This window comes from Scomber japonicus, chromosome 18 (genome assembly GCF_027409825.1).
Source record: "Scomber japonicus isolate fScoJap1 chromosome 18, fScoJap1.pri, whole genome shotgun sequence".
Classification (NCBI taxonomy): domain Eukaryota; kingdom Metazoa; phylum Chordata; class Actinopteri; order Scombriformes; family Scombridae; genus Scomber; species Scomber japonicus.
Window position 1 is genome coordinate 28,377,458 of NC_070595.1, and position 17,559 is coordinate 28,395,016.

At 38.1% G+C, this 17,559-nt stretch overlaps 2 protein-coding genes across 2 annotated transcripts in view; both read right to left on the minus strand.

The window, feature by feature from the left end:
• The window catches only part of LOC128378611 (NACHT, LRR and PYD domains-containing protein 3-like), a 123,469-nt gene extending 115,715 nt beyond the window's left edge, over positions 1 to 7,754 (minus strand). Inside the window, exons 1-7 of the mRNA XM_053338180.1 lie at positions 7,722 to 7,754; positions 5,554 to 5,590; positions 4,963 to 5,109; positions 4,374 to 4,493; positions 3,942 to 4,046; positions 2,348 to 2,583; positions 407 to 2,216 (exon numbers count right to left, since the gene is read on the minus strand). Coding sequence (XP_053194155.1) covers positions 407 to 2,216; positions 2,348 to 2,583; positions 3,942 to 4,046; positions 4,374 to 4,493; positions 4,963 to 5,078 — 2,387 coding nt within the window. The 5' untranslated portion in view covers positions 5,079 to 5,109; positions 5,554 to 5,590; positions 7,722 to 7,754. The remainder of the gene's footprint in view (positions 1 to 406; positions 2,217 to 2,347; positions 2,584 to 3,941; positions 4,047 to 4,373; positions 4,494 to 4,962; positions 5,110 to 5,553; positions 5,591 to 7,721) is intronic.
• A 4,236-nt stretch (positions 7,755 to 11,990) lies between these two features.
• The window catches only part of LOC128379343 (NACHT, LRR and PYD domains-containing protein 14-like), a gene marked incomplete at its 5' end in the record, with an annotated part of 14,187 nt that continues 8,618 nt past the window's right edge, over positions 11,991 to 17,559 (minus strand). The window contains 3 exons of the mRNA XM_053338961.1: positions 11,991 to 12,485; positions 13,410 to 13,583; positions 16,224 to 16,397. Of these exons, the coding sequence (XP_053194936.1) occupies positions 12,479 to 12,485; positions 13,410 to 13,583; positions 16,224 to 16,397 (355 nt within the window). The remainder of the gene's footprint in view (positions 12,486 to 13,409; positions 13,584 to 16,223; positions 16,398 to 17,559) is intronic.

The following is a 17,559-nucleotide window of genomic DNA, read 5'->3' on the forward strand; positions in this document are numbered from 1 at the left end:
ATCCAATAATTACTAGAAATAAATAGAAGACCTGTGTTCATTAACTTAACAGCTAAAAATACAACCAACTGAAAAATCAAAAAAAAAAAAAAATCACTCACAACAATTGAAACAGCTTAAAAACATCTGTGACTAAATATAACCGATGTTATTACTGCTATAAACACGTAGAGCACTATTTTAATAATAATACACATTTTTACAATTCTGTGTTATTTATAAAGCAACAAATCACAACAAACTTTACCTCAATTCACTTTTCACATAGAGCAGGCCTAGATTGTACTCTTTTAATTAATTTAGAGAAAACCAACATTCTCAATATATGACCCAACGTATATTTATTTTTGAAGAACTAAACTACTAATCTACACTGATTTATAATGTTAATCACATCTGGACTTACCGAGCCTTTCTGCAGTTCCTCACAGCTGGGATCAGTCTCCGTCGTCCCGCCCATGATGTGTTGTACTTCTCCAGGTCCAACTCCTCCAGAACCTCCTCTGACATCTGCAGCATGTAGGCCAGAGCTGAGCAGTGGATCACAGAGAGTTCCTTCTCTGATCTGTTCTCTGACTTCAGGAATTCTTGGATCTCCTGATGTACTGAGCCGTCATTCATCTCCATCAGACAGTGGAAGATGTTGATGCTTCTGTCAGGAGAGACCTCCCCAGTGTTCATCTCCTTCAGGTTGTTGATGACTCTCTGGATGGTTTCTGGACTGTTGTCTGTCTGACCCAGCAGGTCTCCTAAGACACTCTGGTTGGACTCCAGAGAGAGGCCATGAAGGAAGCGAACAAACAGGTCCAGGTGGCCATTTTTATTTTGGAGAGATTTCTCCATGGCTCCCTTCAGGAAGTGATCCAGAGATGAGTCACTGTAGTCTTCTCCCAGGAAGTCCTTCAGTACCTCTGTGTTCCTGCTGGTGTAACAGTGGTACATGTAGACTGCAGCCAGAAACTCCTGAACGCTCAGATGAACAAAGCTGTAGACTGTTTTCTTCTGGAGTTTCTCTGTTTTGAAGATCTGTGTACAAAATCCTGATAACACTGCAGCCTCTGTGACATCAAGACCACACTGCTCCAGGTCTTCTTTGTAGAACAGGATGTTTCCTTCCTGCAGCTGTTCAAACGCCAGCCTCCCCAGCTTCAGAAGAACTTTTCTGTCAGCCTCTGTCAGCTCCTCTGGACTCGTCTCATGTCCCCCATCATACTTGTTCTTCTTCCTCTTTGTTTGAACCAGCAGGAAGTGTGAGTACAGGTCAGTCAGGGTCTTGGGCAGCTCTCGTCTCTGGTCTGAAGTCAACATGTGGTCCAGAACTGAAGCAGTGATCCAGCAGAAGACTGGGATGCGACACATGATGTGGAGGCTCCTGGATGTCTTGATGTGTGAGATGATTTTGCTGGACTGCTCTTTATCACTGAATCTCTTCCTGAAGTACTCCTCCTTCTGGGCATCAGCAAAGCCTCGTACTTCTGTTACCCTGTCAACACATGAACGAGGGATCTGATTGGCTGCTGCAGGTCGGGATGTTATCCAGATGAGAGCCGAGGGAAGCAGGTTTCCCTTGATGAGGTTTGTCAACAGCACACTGACTGATGTCTTCTGTGTGACATCAGTCACGACTTCCTTGGTGTTGAAATCCAGTGAAAGTCTGCTTTCATCCAGGCCGTCAAAGATGAACAGAACTTTACAGACAGCGAGCTTCTCTGCTGTGAGCTTCTGTAATGTTGGATAGAAAACATGGATCAGCTTGATCAGACTGTACTGCTCATCTTTGATCGAGTTCAGCTCTCTGAACGGAAACAGAACCAGCAGACTGATATCTTGGTTTTCGGAGCCCACTGCCCAGTCCAGAGTGAACTTCTGCACTGTGAAGGTTTTTCCAACGCCAGCAACACCGTTAGTCAGAACGCTTCTGATCTTTTTCTGTTTGCATCTGATGTATTTCTGTTGGTCAGGTAAGACTTTAAAGATGTCCTGACATTTGATTGGAGCGTCATGGAGGGTCTCCATCTTGGAAGCTGTTTCAAGCTGCCACACCTCATGTTGGGTATTAACGTCTTCACTCAGTCCCTCTGTGATGTGGACCTCAGTGAAGATATCGTTGATAGGGATTTCACTTCCTGCTTCATCGGTTCCTTGAGTCACACGCTCATATGTCGTGCTCAGACTGATCTGATGTTTATCTAAAACCTCCTGCTGACCACTTTCTGCTGAAAGAGAAGAAAAAAGGTAGAATTAAAAAGAAATGTGTCTGACTGTTAATGTTCAGCAGGATAGAGGAGGTAGATTCCTGTCCTGTTTTCAGAGATGATGACATCAGCAGACAGATCTTCAGTCTTACTTTGTACAGTGCTGGTCTGACTGTCCGTCTGCAGTCCAGGTCTGGTTCTGGATCTTTCTGCACACTGGGGACAGGAGGAGTCTCCTGATGAAGCAGACTGGTCCCAGTATGAGGTGATGCACTGTCTGCAGAACCAGTGTCCACAGCTGGTAGAGACTGGATCCTTCAGGACGTCCTGACACAAAGAACAGCAGGACAGCTGCTCCTCCACAGAAACAGCCCTCCTCTTCCTCTCTCTGTGGACATGAACACATTCTTTATGACACATGACGTTAGTGGAGGCCAACCGACAGCTCACAAGCTGCATGCAGCTCTTTCCCCACATAAACAGTCCAGACTGTCAGTATTTAGACTGTTTTCTTGTTCTTCAGGCTATTATATACATAAATTACAAGAGTTCAAAAGGCAAATAAGAAGAAACTGCAAACTAGGATGTTTCTATAAATTTAAAGTACCTCCTCCTGTATTTAGCAGGGGTCGACAATATAAATGGCCCGGTGGCCCGACGTACTTTTAAAACCGTCAGGGCCACCAGAACGCTCCAACCACTGGCCCGATGGGGCCAGTAAAAATAATGCCCTTGATTAAAAAAAACAAACAAAAGAAAAACAAGTAAAAAAAATCTAACTTCACATTAATTCCCCGTGGTTCCAATGTTTTGCGATGATTTCTGTTAAATCGTCTCGGTAACTATACCGCTAATACTTTACGTGATCCCGATCAAAGACAGCCGTCAATGCAACCAGACTGTGCTCTCCGTGGGACATAAACACACCTCGCTCGCTCCCGCAGAACGCGCGCGGCCGCTCAGTGCAGCTGCTGATACCGTGTATTTCGTGCCTATTAAGCTAGCTATTACGTTTCTAAAACCCCCAGTACCCGGCCAAACACCGGGGAAAAAAGAGAAAACCATAAAGAGAAAGTCGTCTGAGGAGTCGAGGGAAAACGAAAGAGAGTACGAAAGGAAAAGGGAGAGAAAGTTTCAGCCCCAGTGGCGAGACCGCTGGAACTGGCTGGGGTACGATGCCAAAAAAAATGAGGTCTACTGTGAGCTGTGCAGATCAATGCCCTCATATGCAGACAAGTAAGTTAGAGAAAAGGTACCCTACGGTTTGAACATAACGTGATAATGCATACGCATTGCTGTGTAAGTACGGAGAAAATAACGTCCTCATAACGACGGACTCGCTTGAAAACGCAGTATTGTCTTATTGTCTACCCCTGTTTAGTGTTTTTGAACAGGAACACGTTAAGACACAGTCTGTACTACATGAAACCAAACACTCAGTTCTCTTCTATTGTACCTGCTGCTGCTGTCCTTTAGTAAATAAGGACAGACACAGTTTGACTTGTTAGTAAATCTTAGTAAATATCACCCTGGGTTACCTGCTGCTACTTTACATTTATTGACTGGAAAATCAAACAGCAATAGCAGCCCTGTCTCTGTCTCTGGTTAACATGAAGATCTGTTGTAGATTACAGCTGAATGGAAGCTACTTCATTATTTCTTTCCTTCATATCTACACTACAACCTTCATGAAACCATCTCACTGAATCATCTTCAGGTCAGTTTACAGTAGAAACAGTCTCTTACTTTGTGTCTGAGGGTCCAGGTTCATTACTGAAGGTTGGAGGATGATCATTGGACCAGTCACTCTTCACAGACAGACAGCTGGATATTAGAGACTCTGCTCTCTGTCTGTGGAAACAACAATAGCTTTACATATTTCATTATTTCTTGTAAAGAGCAGATATAACATGAAACATATGACACATTCATGATTTAATAGTCACAACAAATCTCCATCTGCATGTTCTAAATCATTTATCTCCAACTGCAAACTGGATATATTAAAGCTACGAACGAAGAAATAAGTCAGTCAAACCCCAAACAACAAAGAAAATGAAGGTGACTGAATTGAGAAAACAGAATTAAAAAAAGACTACTATTATAATGTAGGTTATCAAATGACATTAAAAAACCGAATCATCTTCAGGTCAGTTTACAGTAGAAACAGTCTCTTACTTTGTGTCTGAGGGTCCAGGTTCATTACTGAAGACTGGAGGATGATCATTGGACCAGTCACTCCTCAAAGACAGACAGCTGGATATTAGAGACTCTGCTCTCTGTTTGTGGTTCTGACGTCTGGAAACAACAGATATTATACATACATCATTACTTCTTGTAAAGAGCAGATATAATATGTTGTATATGTATATGTATAATATGATGTAATATGTCATATTAACACTATTTAATTCATCACAACAGCTGATTTTGTTTATATTTCAGTTATTTGTATTTGTATACAGCTGAAAACAGATGTGAGAGTAAAGAGATTTGAACTTCATGTATAAACTGAATGAATCTCCTGTAAACTCACAGTGTGTTTGTAGAGTGTGATGTATGCATGTAGTCTGACTGCATCATTTACACACATTTTCATGAGCTGCACGGCTTTGATAAACACATCAGCTGACACTTTATACTTAGATGACTGAAACTGCTGCAGAAGATTTTCAGACTCTCACTAATAACTGATGGAGATGGTTGTAGGAGAGTGTGTGTTGTTAGTCAGTGATGTTTGTAGTTTACAGTAGAAACAGTCTCTTACTTTGTGTCTGAGGGTCCAGGTTCATTACTGAAGTATGGAGGATGATCATTGGACCAGTCACTCTTCATAGACACACAGATGGATACTCTGTCCTCCTCTTCATCCTCTTTCTTCATCTTCTGGAGTCTGAGAGGTAAACCAGTAACACTGCAGACACACACACACACACACACACACACACACACACACACACATACACACAGTATAATAAACTCAGTCCTGACTCTCAACTTAGTAGCTTCTTATTAGTTTACATGACTTTAACTACAACCATGTGTGTTTTCTAGTCATCACAAAGATAAACTTTGACTCTGGTTTAAATCCAACAAACAGCTTCAGATAAACATGTGTGAGCTTCTTAACTGTGACTTCTCTCTATTTAGAGCTCAGCAGTGAGTCACGTTACATCACTGTGAGGACGCAGAAACCAGGAAAAGAACAACAGGAAACTACTTTTGAAGACGTCAAACTGTGTGATTTTATATTTTTCTGACACAGTTTAATCAACTAAACAATTCAACTTAAAAATAATCATCAGATTGATCAATAATGACAGTAATCATTATTTACAGTCCTGATATTAACACTCACCTGCCTCAGAGTTGTTTTCTTCCTCCTGCTCTGCTGACTGTGAAATGAAGTATGACAAAATACTTTCAACTTTAACTTCCTCTCTTTTTTACTGGAAGTCACGTGTGTGTGTGTGTGTGTGTGTGTGTGTGTGTGTGTGTGTGTGTGTGTGTTATGTACAGCTGCACACTAGATGTATCTGTGTACCTCTACATGTTTGAATAGACAAAGTCTGACATGTGTGCTGTGAAAATGCCAAATATAAAGAAATATTTCTATATAACACTTCAGGGCCTGAAATTCATTTTTTAAAATAGGGGGGAATTCCCCCTTAAATGCTTCATATAGGGGGATTTTACTTTGTTGGGGGGGGGGGGGGGGCTATAGTTTGCACCTTGTCCTATTCTTGCTGCAGATTGTATTTTGGCACTTTCCTTCAATTTAAGGAACTATATTATATAGTAATTAGTTATTTAGTAGTTTTATTCTCTGAACTACAGTCACCTGCAACTTCATTAGGAACACATGTGCAATATAATTCAATCCAATAAACAGCTCTGATATAAATTATGCTTCTTTTTTTAAGTTTACATATTTTCAGTTTTTGTTGACATTGTCAAAAAAGTGATAATTCTACTTTGTTTATTACTGAGGTTATACTAAGTGGTGGTGGTGTACCTCCTCATGTATGTTAATGGAGTGGACAAAATATTAGGAACACCTTTCAATATAATTCACCCTAATACACCACAATCTCTTAATAATGAACATAAAGCTGAATTTTCACCTTCTTGTCAAAAAATGTATAAACTTCATAAATGTAGAATTCATAGCAGAGCTGCTGTATTGGATTAAATTAGATTGGAAGCCAGTGAGTGTATTTTATATAGTTAACTTATTCTCTGAACTATATTTTATAGTAATTACAAGTTATCTAGTATTATACAGTTAAGTAGTTATATTCAGCTTCAGTAGCGTCATGTTTTTGTTGAATGTCTCTCTCTCTCTTCAGGTCTGTTGAATGAGAAACATCTGAGTGACTTAAAATTGACGTTTTGTAACATCAGCTGATAAAACGCGCAGCACCGCAGCATAGTGTATAGTAACGTCACAGTTACCTGTCTGAGGATTAACGTTGTTAATGGTGACGTCACATGGAGCTGTTTGCATTAGTGTTTCAGGCTCCGCTGTTTCTTTCTGAGCAGGTTCTGCCTCAGATGATGTAGATTTATGTTTTAACCAGCGGTCTGTGTTTGTTTCCTTAAACTTAATATCACTGTTAGCTTGTCTGTGTTTGTTTCCTTAAACTTAATATCACTGTTAGCTTGTCTGTGTTTGTTTCCTTAAACTTAATATCACTGTTAGCGTGTCTGTGTTTGTTTCCTTAAACTTAATATCACTGTTAGCTTGTCTGTGTTTGTTTCCTTAAACTTAATATCACTGTTAGCTTGTCTGTGTGATGCTAGCGGGAGGTACAGAGAGCTACAGGTGTGTTCAGGGTCGCAGTCAGACAGTCGGACACAGCACTTCCGGCCCGCTGCAGATGTTGGTTGAACATTAATACATCGCTGTAAATGTGTGCGGGAATTTCCCGCATTATAAGTGTTGGATTTACGGGAATCAATTAAATTGTGCGCAATACCCGCGCTGAAATTCAGGCCCCGATTATTTATTATTGTACAGCAGCAGCGTGTCTTTCTGTCTCTGTCTTGTATAATCATGGACCTTGTTGGGACCAGTAGTCCTCATGGAGAACAAAGTCCGGTCATATTTCTTAAAAGGAGTTGTGTGTAATATTTTCCCCCGAGAATCTCTTTTTTTTTTTTTTAAGATTTTTTTCGGCATAGACGCCTTCATTCAACAGTAGACAGGCTGCAGCTGGAGAGTCTCATTTTTCATAGTAATCTCTTTCCAACACCTTGGTTTTATGGTTCACTCTAAAGATCCATTATTCATTTTAATCCACTAACAATGTTTTTATCCAAGAGTTTGCTGAGTTTTTACATCACTGTGAGGACGCAGAAACCAGGAAAAGAACAACAGGAAACTACTTTTGAAGACGTCAGACTGTGTGATTTTATATTTTTCTGACACAGTTTAATCAACTAAACAATTCAACTTAAAAATAATCATCAGATTGATCAATAATGACAGTAATCATTATTTACAGTCCTGATATTAACACTCACCTGCCTCAGAGTTTTTCTTCCTTCTGTTCTGTGAAATGGCGTCTGACTGAATACTTTCGATTTTAACTTCCTCCTTTACCTCTACAGGAAGTCACTGTGTGTGTGTGTGTGTGTGTGTGTGTGTGTGTGTGTGTGTGTGTGTGTGTGTGTGTGTGTGTGTGTGTGTGTGTGTATGTGTGTGTGTGAGAGAGAGAGAGAGAGAGGGAGAGAGAAATACAGCATTTAATCTCTTATGTTTACAAAAGTAGAATCAGAGGTGTCTTGGTGTGTGTACGTAGATAAAAAGACTACGATGACAGTTAGGAGGAAGAGAGGGAAGCATCTCCAGTTTGAGACAAATAAAACATTACAGTGTGTTGATCAGTGCTGAGACACTTTACTGAAGTAAGAGAAGCAATACTGTGATATAAATATATAATATTCTCCATTATAAGTAACTGCAGTGGAAATATCACGTAGGTTAAATAAAAGCATATCAACAAGCTTTAAACAGGCCTGATACATGGATTTGTTTCATGTTATCCTGACGTTTTATCAGTATGACAAGATATAAAACTTCTTGTAATAACCTTTATATTATTTCACCAAACCTTCAATATTTCACAAAATCAATGAAATCATCATTAAAACAAACTTTCTTGTTATAACATAATCAGTTGTTATAACAACAAGTTTCCATATGTTGTTAAAACTAGAAAAAGATCCAGTCAGTGCTTAAAAAGATGATATTATAGCATGTATCTGCTAGAAAAAGTTACATTTACTGGTTTATATGATGTGATCAGCAGAGCAAACTTCTAAATAAGAGAACTTTAACTTGTGATACTTACATTTTGCTGCTAATACCTCTGAACTTCTACTTCAGTAAGGGTTTTAAATGCAGGGCTTTTACTTGTAATGAAGTATATTTTCATTTTCTTTGTGGTTTTTACACTTTTCCTGAAGTAAAACATCCCAGTTCTTCTGCTCTTAGTGTGTCACATGTACAGTTTGATCATTTCTATTGCAGAGACTCTTCTCTCTGTTTTTTTTTTATCATTAATATATTAAAACATTAAAAATCAATAATACAAATATACACAGATTATATACATTTAGCTTCAGCTCACAAAATATGTTAATCACAGTATAACTAATAAAACTTTAACATTAACTTATATACAAACTGATTTCTATAAACACACACTACTCTAAATAGCCACTAGTCAGCTTAATAACCAGTCACAGGCTTAAAATGTTTAATAATTAAAAACAATTTCTAACGTTAGCGTCGTTAGCACCAACGGCTACCAACAGCTACCAACGGTCGCCAACGCGGCTAGCGCTAACTATTTGTTCTTCTTTTTCTTAAACTTATTGACTTTGCCGGTTAATAATGTCATATTTATAGAAAAACAAGTTGCAATTAACAACTCACCAAGATGTTCTCGGGCAAAGAGCAGCAGGACTGTGAGTGCTCCAGGTTATATTAGTTTGTTCTTGTGTTTGGTCGGCTCTATCAGTCTGGGTATCTGTCTGGATCAGGTGCTGCTCTGATAGAGAGCTGTTGCCTAGCAACACGCTCTTTTATAGTCAGGGAGCTGCTTTAACGGTTATTATCTTAATACACTTTTACATTAACTATATATTTGTTTTATTTATTCATTAAGTTTTAAAAATCACGTCCACATAAATTCACCTTTCTCTAATCAATGTTCTTGTTGATCTAATTTATCTAATAACAGTGTTTTGGTAACTAGGGGTTACACTTTACTGACAGGAATGATGTGTTTTATATATTTTAGATCTTTTTTTAAATTAATTATTAATTATTAATTTTTATTTAATTATTTGTGTATTTTGCTGCGTTGTGAAGCACTTTGTAACTTGGATTTTGAAAATTTTCTGTAAATAAATATTATAATATTATTATTTTACTATCATATTAATATTATTATTATCATACTATTATTGTAATTATTATCTTTTATTATTCTTATTCTTATTACTATCATTATTATTATTACCATTATTTATCCTATTGTAGATGTTGCAGTTTGACACTGCACGTCTGTAATCAATAGAAACAGACACAAGCACTTTAAGAGGTTTAGTTTTGCTTTAGTCTAATGTTGAACAAAAGTCTCATTTCTTTTCTTTTCTTTGAATACTTTGAATCCACCTGCAGGTTGATGCATCAAGCTGTTATGTTAAGTTTTTAAGCTTTTACTCCACTTCATTCAGACAGTGGAGCAGCAGTGTGAGTTATTATAGTTACTATGGTAACAGTGTGAGTTAGTCATATCAAGTGATATCTGACACATTTACAGTCTTTTTAGCATCAGATTCCCTCTTAGTGTTTCCTGTTGAGCTGTGGTGGAAGTATAGTAACAAAAAGACTTTGCTACTAAAAACACTGTAACGTTGAAACATAGAAGATGAAGATTTGACTCATTTGGACGCTGAAGCTTCATATTAGCTTCAGATCAACTTTTAAATCCATGTTTCCACAGAAGGAGGACTGTAGATTTAGTCCTCCATCATTTCCATTGTAAACATGATGAAGGATCTAATGGTCAGTATGAACAGGAGGAATCATTACAGCAAGAAAAACTGCTTTAAAGTTCATTTAGGATCCTGACTGTTGTTTTAAGACACTTGAAAAAAAAGTGAACTCCTCCTTTAATGCATGTTTCTCTTTGCTGCAGAGTTTTATTCATTTTCTATTAATGTTCCTCACTTTTAAACTTCTGCCCTACAGACACCTTTTTCTGAACATGGCTGATTATTTTCTCCATTTAACTTTTTGTTAATAAAATATCAGAAATGTTCAGTTTATAATAAATTTAAACAGAGAAAAGCAGAAAATCATCATATGAGAGAAGCTGGAGCCACACAGTGTTTAACATTTTAGTTTGATAAAAAATGAGAATATGTATAAACATGCAAACACAGTCCTGGTTTATACTTGAGTTTGGCTTGTTTTTGTGTTCCTGGCTGCTTCCTTCTTTCCTCCACAGTCACACACTGCAGGACTGTAACTCAGCTGCAGCATCAACTACTGTCAAACAAGTATTTCTACACTGTGCTACTACTTGGAGTTTGTGTGTTTCCTCCTGCGCTGACTGTAGGTGAGTGTTTTGTCCAGCAGGTGTCGCTGCTGCATCAAACATGTTGATTAATGATGTTTGTATTGTTTCAGTCACAGTTTATCAGCCAGGGTCAGATCAGATAAGAGCATGTTTACTATTTATTTTTACATCCAGCCTGCAAATGAAAGATTTATTTGTATATTTTATTGAGACTATTTGTAAGGGACCGTGTACAGAATGAAACATAAATGTTACCTCTTGATGTGCTGTAGCAGAGTTAGCTTACAGCTCATTTTCATCTGCAGTCCCCCAGCAGTTCATAATTAAAACATATGAACAGAAACAGAATAGCACAAAACAAAAAAAACATAATCCAAAGACAGAGACAGCAGCACATCACACAGGATTTACACAAGCAACATGAACAATTAAAGATGCTTATTTAAATTCTGTGTGGAAGCAACATGAAACGCTGCTGCTGCTGAGAGAAAATGAGGTTTGAGCATCCAGATTTAGAAATATGGAAGTATTAACCTGACATGGTGTTTTAGTTGCTTTGTGCAATCAGGCAAGTTTTATTGTTGAACTACGTTTTGTCTTCTACCACCAACACTGTCAGTTAGAGAAAAGGTGAAAGAAAGTGTAAAGGAGAACCCATGACTGAGTTTGTCTAGAGGCCCAAAATCACTATATCAGCCTCTGATCATGACAGTTGCACAATGAAGGATATCTCAGCTTCATTACAACAGCTCAAATATTTTTTAGGCTTGTTTATAATTTCGGCTGCTTCATATAACAGCAGAGCTACAGCCTGATATTAGAGAGGAGGATGCAGCTGAAAACATCTGTTTATATTGTTACAGTGTTTTTACCTTCATGTAGAGAACAGAAGGTAACTTGAGGTGTAGCTGAAAGAGGAACTGAACAGTGGAAGAGAAGATGTTCTTCATGGAGACGGTTTACAACATGTGTCTGTACAATATGTACAAGATGCAGCATTATTACAGGCTGTGAAACCATGTGGCTGAACCAAGACAATTTCATCAACTCAGTCAAATCACCTGTTATCTTAATGAACATCTCGGATGCATTTGTTTCTCAGGCTTTCTTTACAGTTTGTAAATATCATCTTATAATGAATTTTGGCTTCATAGTTTTGTTAGGTAACTTACCAAGGTTATGTGTCTGGTAACCTGTCTATACACATAATATACCAAATTACCACTGTTTAATATTTACAGCTGAGACTGTGAGAAAACTACAACACGTCATCATCATTTCTACTTTGCTGCTCTGACTGTGGTAAAACAGCGACGTCTCACTCTCTCCCAGCAGTAATCCTTCTCCTGCTGAAAGTCACAGTCAATTCTCTTCTGCTTCATTCATTAGTTTTAGTCCTCCTTAACTCTCAGTGTGATTCTGAGACGCTTGATAAATATGAGCCCAGCTCAGAGTCTGACTTATAACAGCTGTTTTTATCTTTATCTACATCAAACAGCTCATATATAACACATGTGTAAAGTTCTGACTTCAGCTAAATCCAGAGATAACTGTTCAGTTTGTAGTCAGTTAAGAGACTTAAGTGAAGATGATAAAATCCAGATCCAGACTCCAGATGGATCATCAGAATCCAGCTGATCCTCTCTCAACACTCCTGGATGTTCACTCTCACTCTGACAGAGATCATCACCAGCTGATGAGAGAAGAAGAAAGAACAGAGGAGATAAATGAGTGTTTAGTGAGACTCACTTCATCAGCTGTCAGTCAGTGATGCAGCACATCCAGTATAAAGAGCAGCAGGGACTTCAGTCCTGTTCAGACCAGAAGTGGAACAGCTGTGCAGCGTAGCTTGCTTCCTTTCAGCTCTCATGTTAACGTGTTGGAGTGAACACACTGAGCTCCATGCTCACACACCTGCACACACTTTTACTATCAAGTGTGTTTCCTCTGCAGATTTCACTGAAGTACACAGAGGAAATAAAGTGCAGAGAGTCATGAACACATCATTACTGCAGAAACAGAGACATTCACTCATCAGTTTACTGATGGATTTACTGCTGATACATGTCAACTCTTATCAAAGTTTAAAGCTACAGAGTCTCTGTGGGATTTGAAGACGTTTCCTGCTGTTAAATCATCACATGCAGCCTGGTCGCCACAATTGTTTGTTTCTACAAACCAAGAACATGATGAATCTCTACGTTTCAACAATATGAATCATATCAACATTAGTAAAGTGATGTAGATCAGATTTGATGGTGTGACAGTTTGATGATGAGGACCACTGTCTCTACACATGTTGTAAGGCTGTCAGCTGTAATCCAGCTTTATTTCCTGCAGACATCAACACAACAACAACAGTCGTCTTCACATAAACTCAAACACATGATCACAACAAGCTTCTGGCTCATCTGATTGGCTGACTGTTCTCTCTCTCTGTGTCTTTCTGTCCAATCCTGAAGCCTGTCACCATTCTCCTCTCACAGCTTCACTGAGGAAAGCAGCACTGAGAAGGTTGGAGCTTCACCAGGAAATACTGGATCTTTGCTTTCATACTGACTGTGTTTAATACTAAACTGCTGAAACCAGCACAGACTGACTCCAACTCTCTACTGACCTCAGAAACTCCAGTCTGCAGCGTGGACTCTTCTTAAGATCAGACAGCAGCTTCACGTCTGAATCCTTCAGGTTGTTGTAACTCAGATCCAGATTTCTCAGATGGGAGGGGTTGGACTTCAGAGCTGCAGCCAGAGAAGCACAGCTGGTCTCTGACAAACTGCAGCCAAACAATCTTAATAAAGAATAAAAGAGGTCACTTTAAAAGACAAAGTTGATGCTTGAAATCATTCAGTGTTTCATGTTGTTTCAATGTTTCATAATCTGTTCAGAGCTGAAGAAGTTTAGAAAGTAGAAGTTTAGAAAATGGAAACTCCATGAACAGGATGCAGGTTAAAAACTGTCAAATACAAACAGTGAAAAGGAGCTCTCATTAATATCAATGACATCATGCTGCTACTTCAACGAATTACAAGTGATGCAATAAAAAGTATTTTTTTTAAAGGAACGAGAACTTTTCATTTTCCTTTTTTTAAACTGAACTTCTACTCTTTAATAATCTACTTTTCACTTTTCTAAATTTGCCATTTATAGCTTCATTACAACTAGTCTGCTCTAAATGTGGGGACTGAGTGTAGACTGTGGTCAAGCTAACCGCCTTTTAAATTCTGTTGCACTGTTACTCTAGTAATTACGGTAGTCTAAAAGCACTCCTTAGGCATTGCCTTTATGCTACCGTAATTACTATAGTACCAGCTGCCTGGAAGAAAAATAAGCCCCACCTCTCTTTTTATCATGATGAGACTTTTCATGTGTAACCTTAATCTTAGATGTTATGATGATGATTTTAACTTATCTTGTAGCTAGTAGTCTGCTGGGCTTTTAAATTGGGATACATTAAACAGTTAACCTAATGTAATGCCAAATTCAACATTAAGGTCATTAAATTTGACTGTTCTGGGACAGATAAGGAAATGGAAAAGGAGAAAGGTAGGTGAGGAAGAGATGGAGAGAGAGAGTGTGAGATTGTTTATATCTCAGTTGTAAAGGCTATCTTTATTTGTTTGATTAGCCTACCTGCTCTACGCCATTAATTAAAAAATAGATTTTATCAATAAGTGCTGTTTTGCACTTGTCCACACAGCCTAAAAATATTAAAATTAAAAGTTGTAATTTATTAACCAGGTACTTTTTTACTTTACTTGTGTCATTTTTAATGGGAGTACTTTTACTTGAGTATTGATTTTCAGTACTCTACCCATCACTGATCGCTTGCAAGGGCTTCATTATTATGCACATTTAAAAAGAAACATGAATGCTATCCCATAAAGCAACACATGGACTGTCAGTAGCTGCTGTTTCAACTTTATCACTTTGAGCACAGACAGCAGAAACTGAAAGTGTAGAAAAGGCCCCAAAGTTACATGTTAGATTGTTAAGTATTGTTCTGTTCTCTGTCTGATAAGCTGTCAGTGTAAATGACTCTTATAGTGGTCTGTTCATAATAATTTCATACAAAACTTTATTTTCCTTTGGTTCCCTTAGACATCCACTTCCTGTAAGCTTTTATTTTGACAGTGCATTTTTTTTAATGTTTTGGATCCTTTATTTTGAAGCCTTTCTCAGCCAAACAGGAAGTAGATGTAACTGTTGTCTGAGAGTCGGTACCTTGACATAAAAAGTGGTTAATTAACGGTGTGGATGAAAAAGTGTTTATAAGTTATTTTTGTGATAAGTTAGTGAGACATCTTGGATAATTAAGCACCTAGCTTGAATGGGAACAAGGTATTGTGTGTTTTGTTGTACTTTATTAATGTATTATATGTAATATATTTATAGTTAGTGATATTTGTTCTTAACCTGTAACGGTTGAAGATAATGATCAAATGTATATTAGTCTGGTATTATTATGCATATTACAGCATATGGGTAATATATGTATGTGTTATCCTTCATTCAGTTTTATATGTTTGTTATCATTTCTTTATAGAAAACTACACAACAATAGCATCCAGCTGCTGAATGTGTCTCTGTATGTGTTGCTGCTAAAGGAGAAGTAAAGGAAGTAAACATCACATCTACTTCTCTCAGCCCTTTATTCATCCATACTCTGGAAACGTGGCCTTAAGTGTTCTGGCCAACACAGCGGGGTGAACCTAGAGACTAAACACTGAACTAGCACCCAGGCTGCTCATTTTATTATTAGCTCCACTACACAAAGTCTGCTCATTAGTTAATGTGCACTGTTTGTATTTGTGTTGACATCAGTCTGATACTGCAGACAGCTGCTGGCTGCCGTTAGCTCCCCTGCAGGTAGAGACACTCTGAATACAGTAGAATCTGATCACTGTTCAGTCCACTTCCACAGTTTCACATCTAGCAGTCAGAGATAATATCTTGTTAAAAAACACAAACTGAGAGCTCAGATCAGTGTGTGGAGTCTTTTTTCAGTGTGTTCCTCTTGTAGATGTGATCTGTAGATCTCCTACGAGACAGCCAGAGTCAGCTGATCATCCTGAGCCACCACAGTCCCGTAAACTGCAGCGAGTCCACAGACTGAAACTATTCACATCACAGTTTACAGGACAGTCATGACTCAAGGAGGTTAATATAGCAGCTAGCATCTACACTACTTTAAACTTATAATAAGAGTTTTGTGCACATTATAATAACTCTGTTTCAACAAACAGTGAACATGTTCTACAGTTTCTTTAAGAATCAGTCATCTTTTATAACTACAGACTAAACTGTTCAGTTAAATACTGAAAATATAGAAAAACATTAACTTCATGGATGTAAGTTATGTTTGTTCATAAATTAGTTCAGTTGTTAAACATTAAGATCAACAATAGTAACAGACAGTCAGTGAACTTACCCCAGACCCTCCAGTCTACAGTGTGGACTCTTCAGAAGATCACACAGCTGCTCCACGTCTGAATCCTGCAGCTTGTTGTAGCTCAGATCCAGCTGTCTCAGATGGGAGGGGTTAGATTTCAGAGCTGAGATCAGAGAAGCACAGCTGGTCTCTGACAAACTGCAGCCAACCAATCTGAATAAAGAATAAATGATGTAGATTAAAATCCATTTATAATCCAATCAGATGTGTTCAGGTTTTAAATGTGTAGTTCAACATTACTATGTCCTCAATGAGTCTGTGCGTCTGTGTGTGTGTGTGTGTGTGTGTGTGTGAGAGTGTGTGTGTGTGTGTGTGTGTGTGAGAGTGTGTGTGTGTGTGTGTGTGTGTGTGTGTGTGTGTGTGTGTGTGTGTGTGTGTGTGTGTGTGTGTGTGTGTGTGTGTGTGTGTGTGTGTTCTGAAGGATCAATATCAATGATCAGACATTATTCATTAAAACATATTAAAGAATATAATAAAAAAATATTTCTCCTTCATCAAGTAAACTTGATCAGTTTCAGACAGATATTAGTTGAGAGGATCTTCTGTATACAGATGTGACTCTTTACCAAAATTATAAACATTCATTTACTTTAACAACTAACAGTGAACATTTTCTACAGTTTCTTTATGAATCATGTGGCACGCTGGACATTTCATGAGTTAAGATGGTTTCCAGAATTGTGTTTATATTAGTTTCTGTTATTAACATTTAAAGAAATGTCCATTAGACGTTGTGCTGTCATCTGTCTCACTCTTCGTGTAGGACGAGGCATTGCGCATGATGCGTTCATGTGAAAAGGACAGCGTCGGAAATGAGAGAATTGAGCGAATGCTGCACAGGGGCACAGCCTTTTAAACATGGGTACTTAAAAGTTTGGTCTTCTTTGGGTAATTTAAAGAAAAGTTATTGCTCTTGTGACTTTGACCCATAGTGATTCATAGATATGCAGTATGACTGTTGGTTTACAACAGGGTGATTGTAGGACTAGGATCAGAGCTTTAGAGGGGCTCAGCTCCTAATGAGAATTTGGCATTCAATGCCCTGCAAGTGTTTAAAAAACCCCCCAATAATCATTCAGTGTTTCCCACACAATATTTAGAGACTATGGAGGGTTTATCATTTATTTTTGGGGTGCTGAGATCAAATTTAGGGGTGTTAGAAACTCCCAAAAAAAAGTCTAAAATCGCTCCGGGTTTACAGAATCCACAATTATGCCACCTTCAATTTAATGGTTGTGTTATTTGAAAATGTTTTATGGGATGGTCTTCACTAAAATGACACATATCTCCATAAATGTTTTAAATGTTGTGTGTC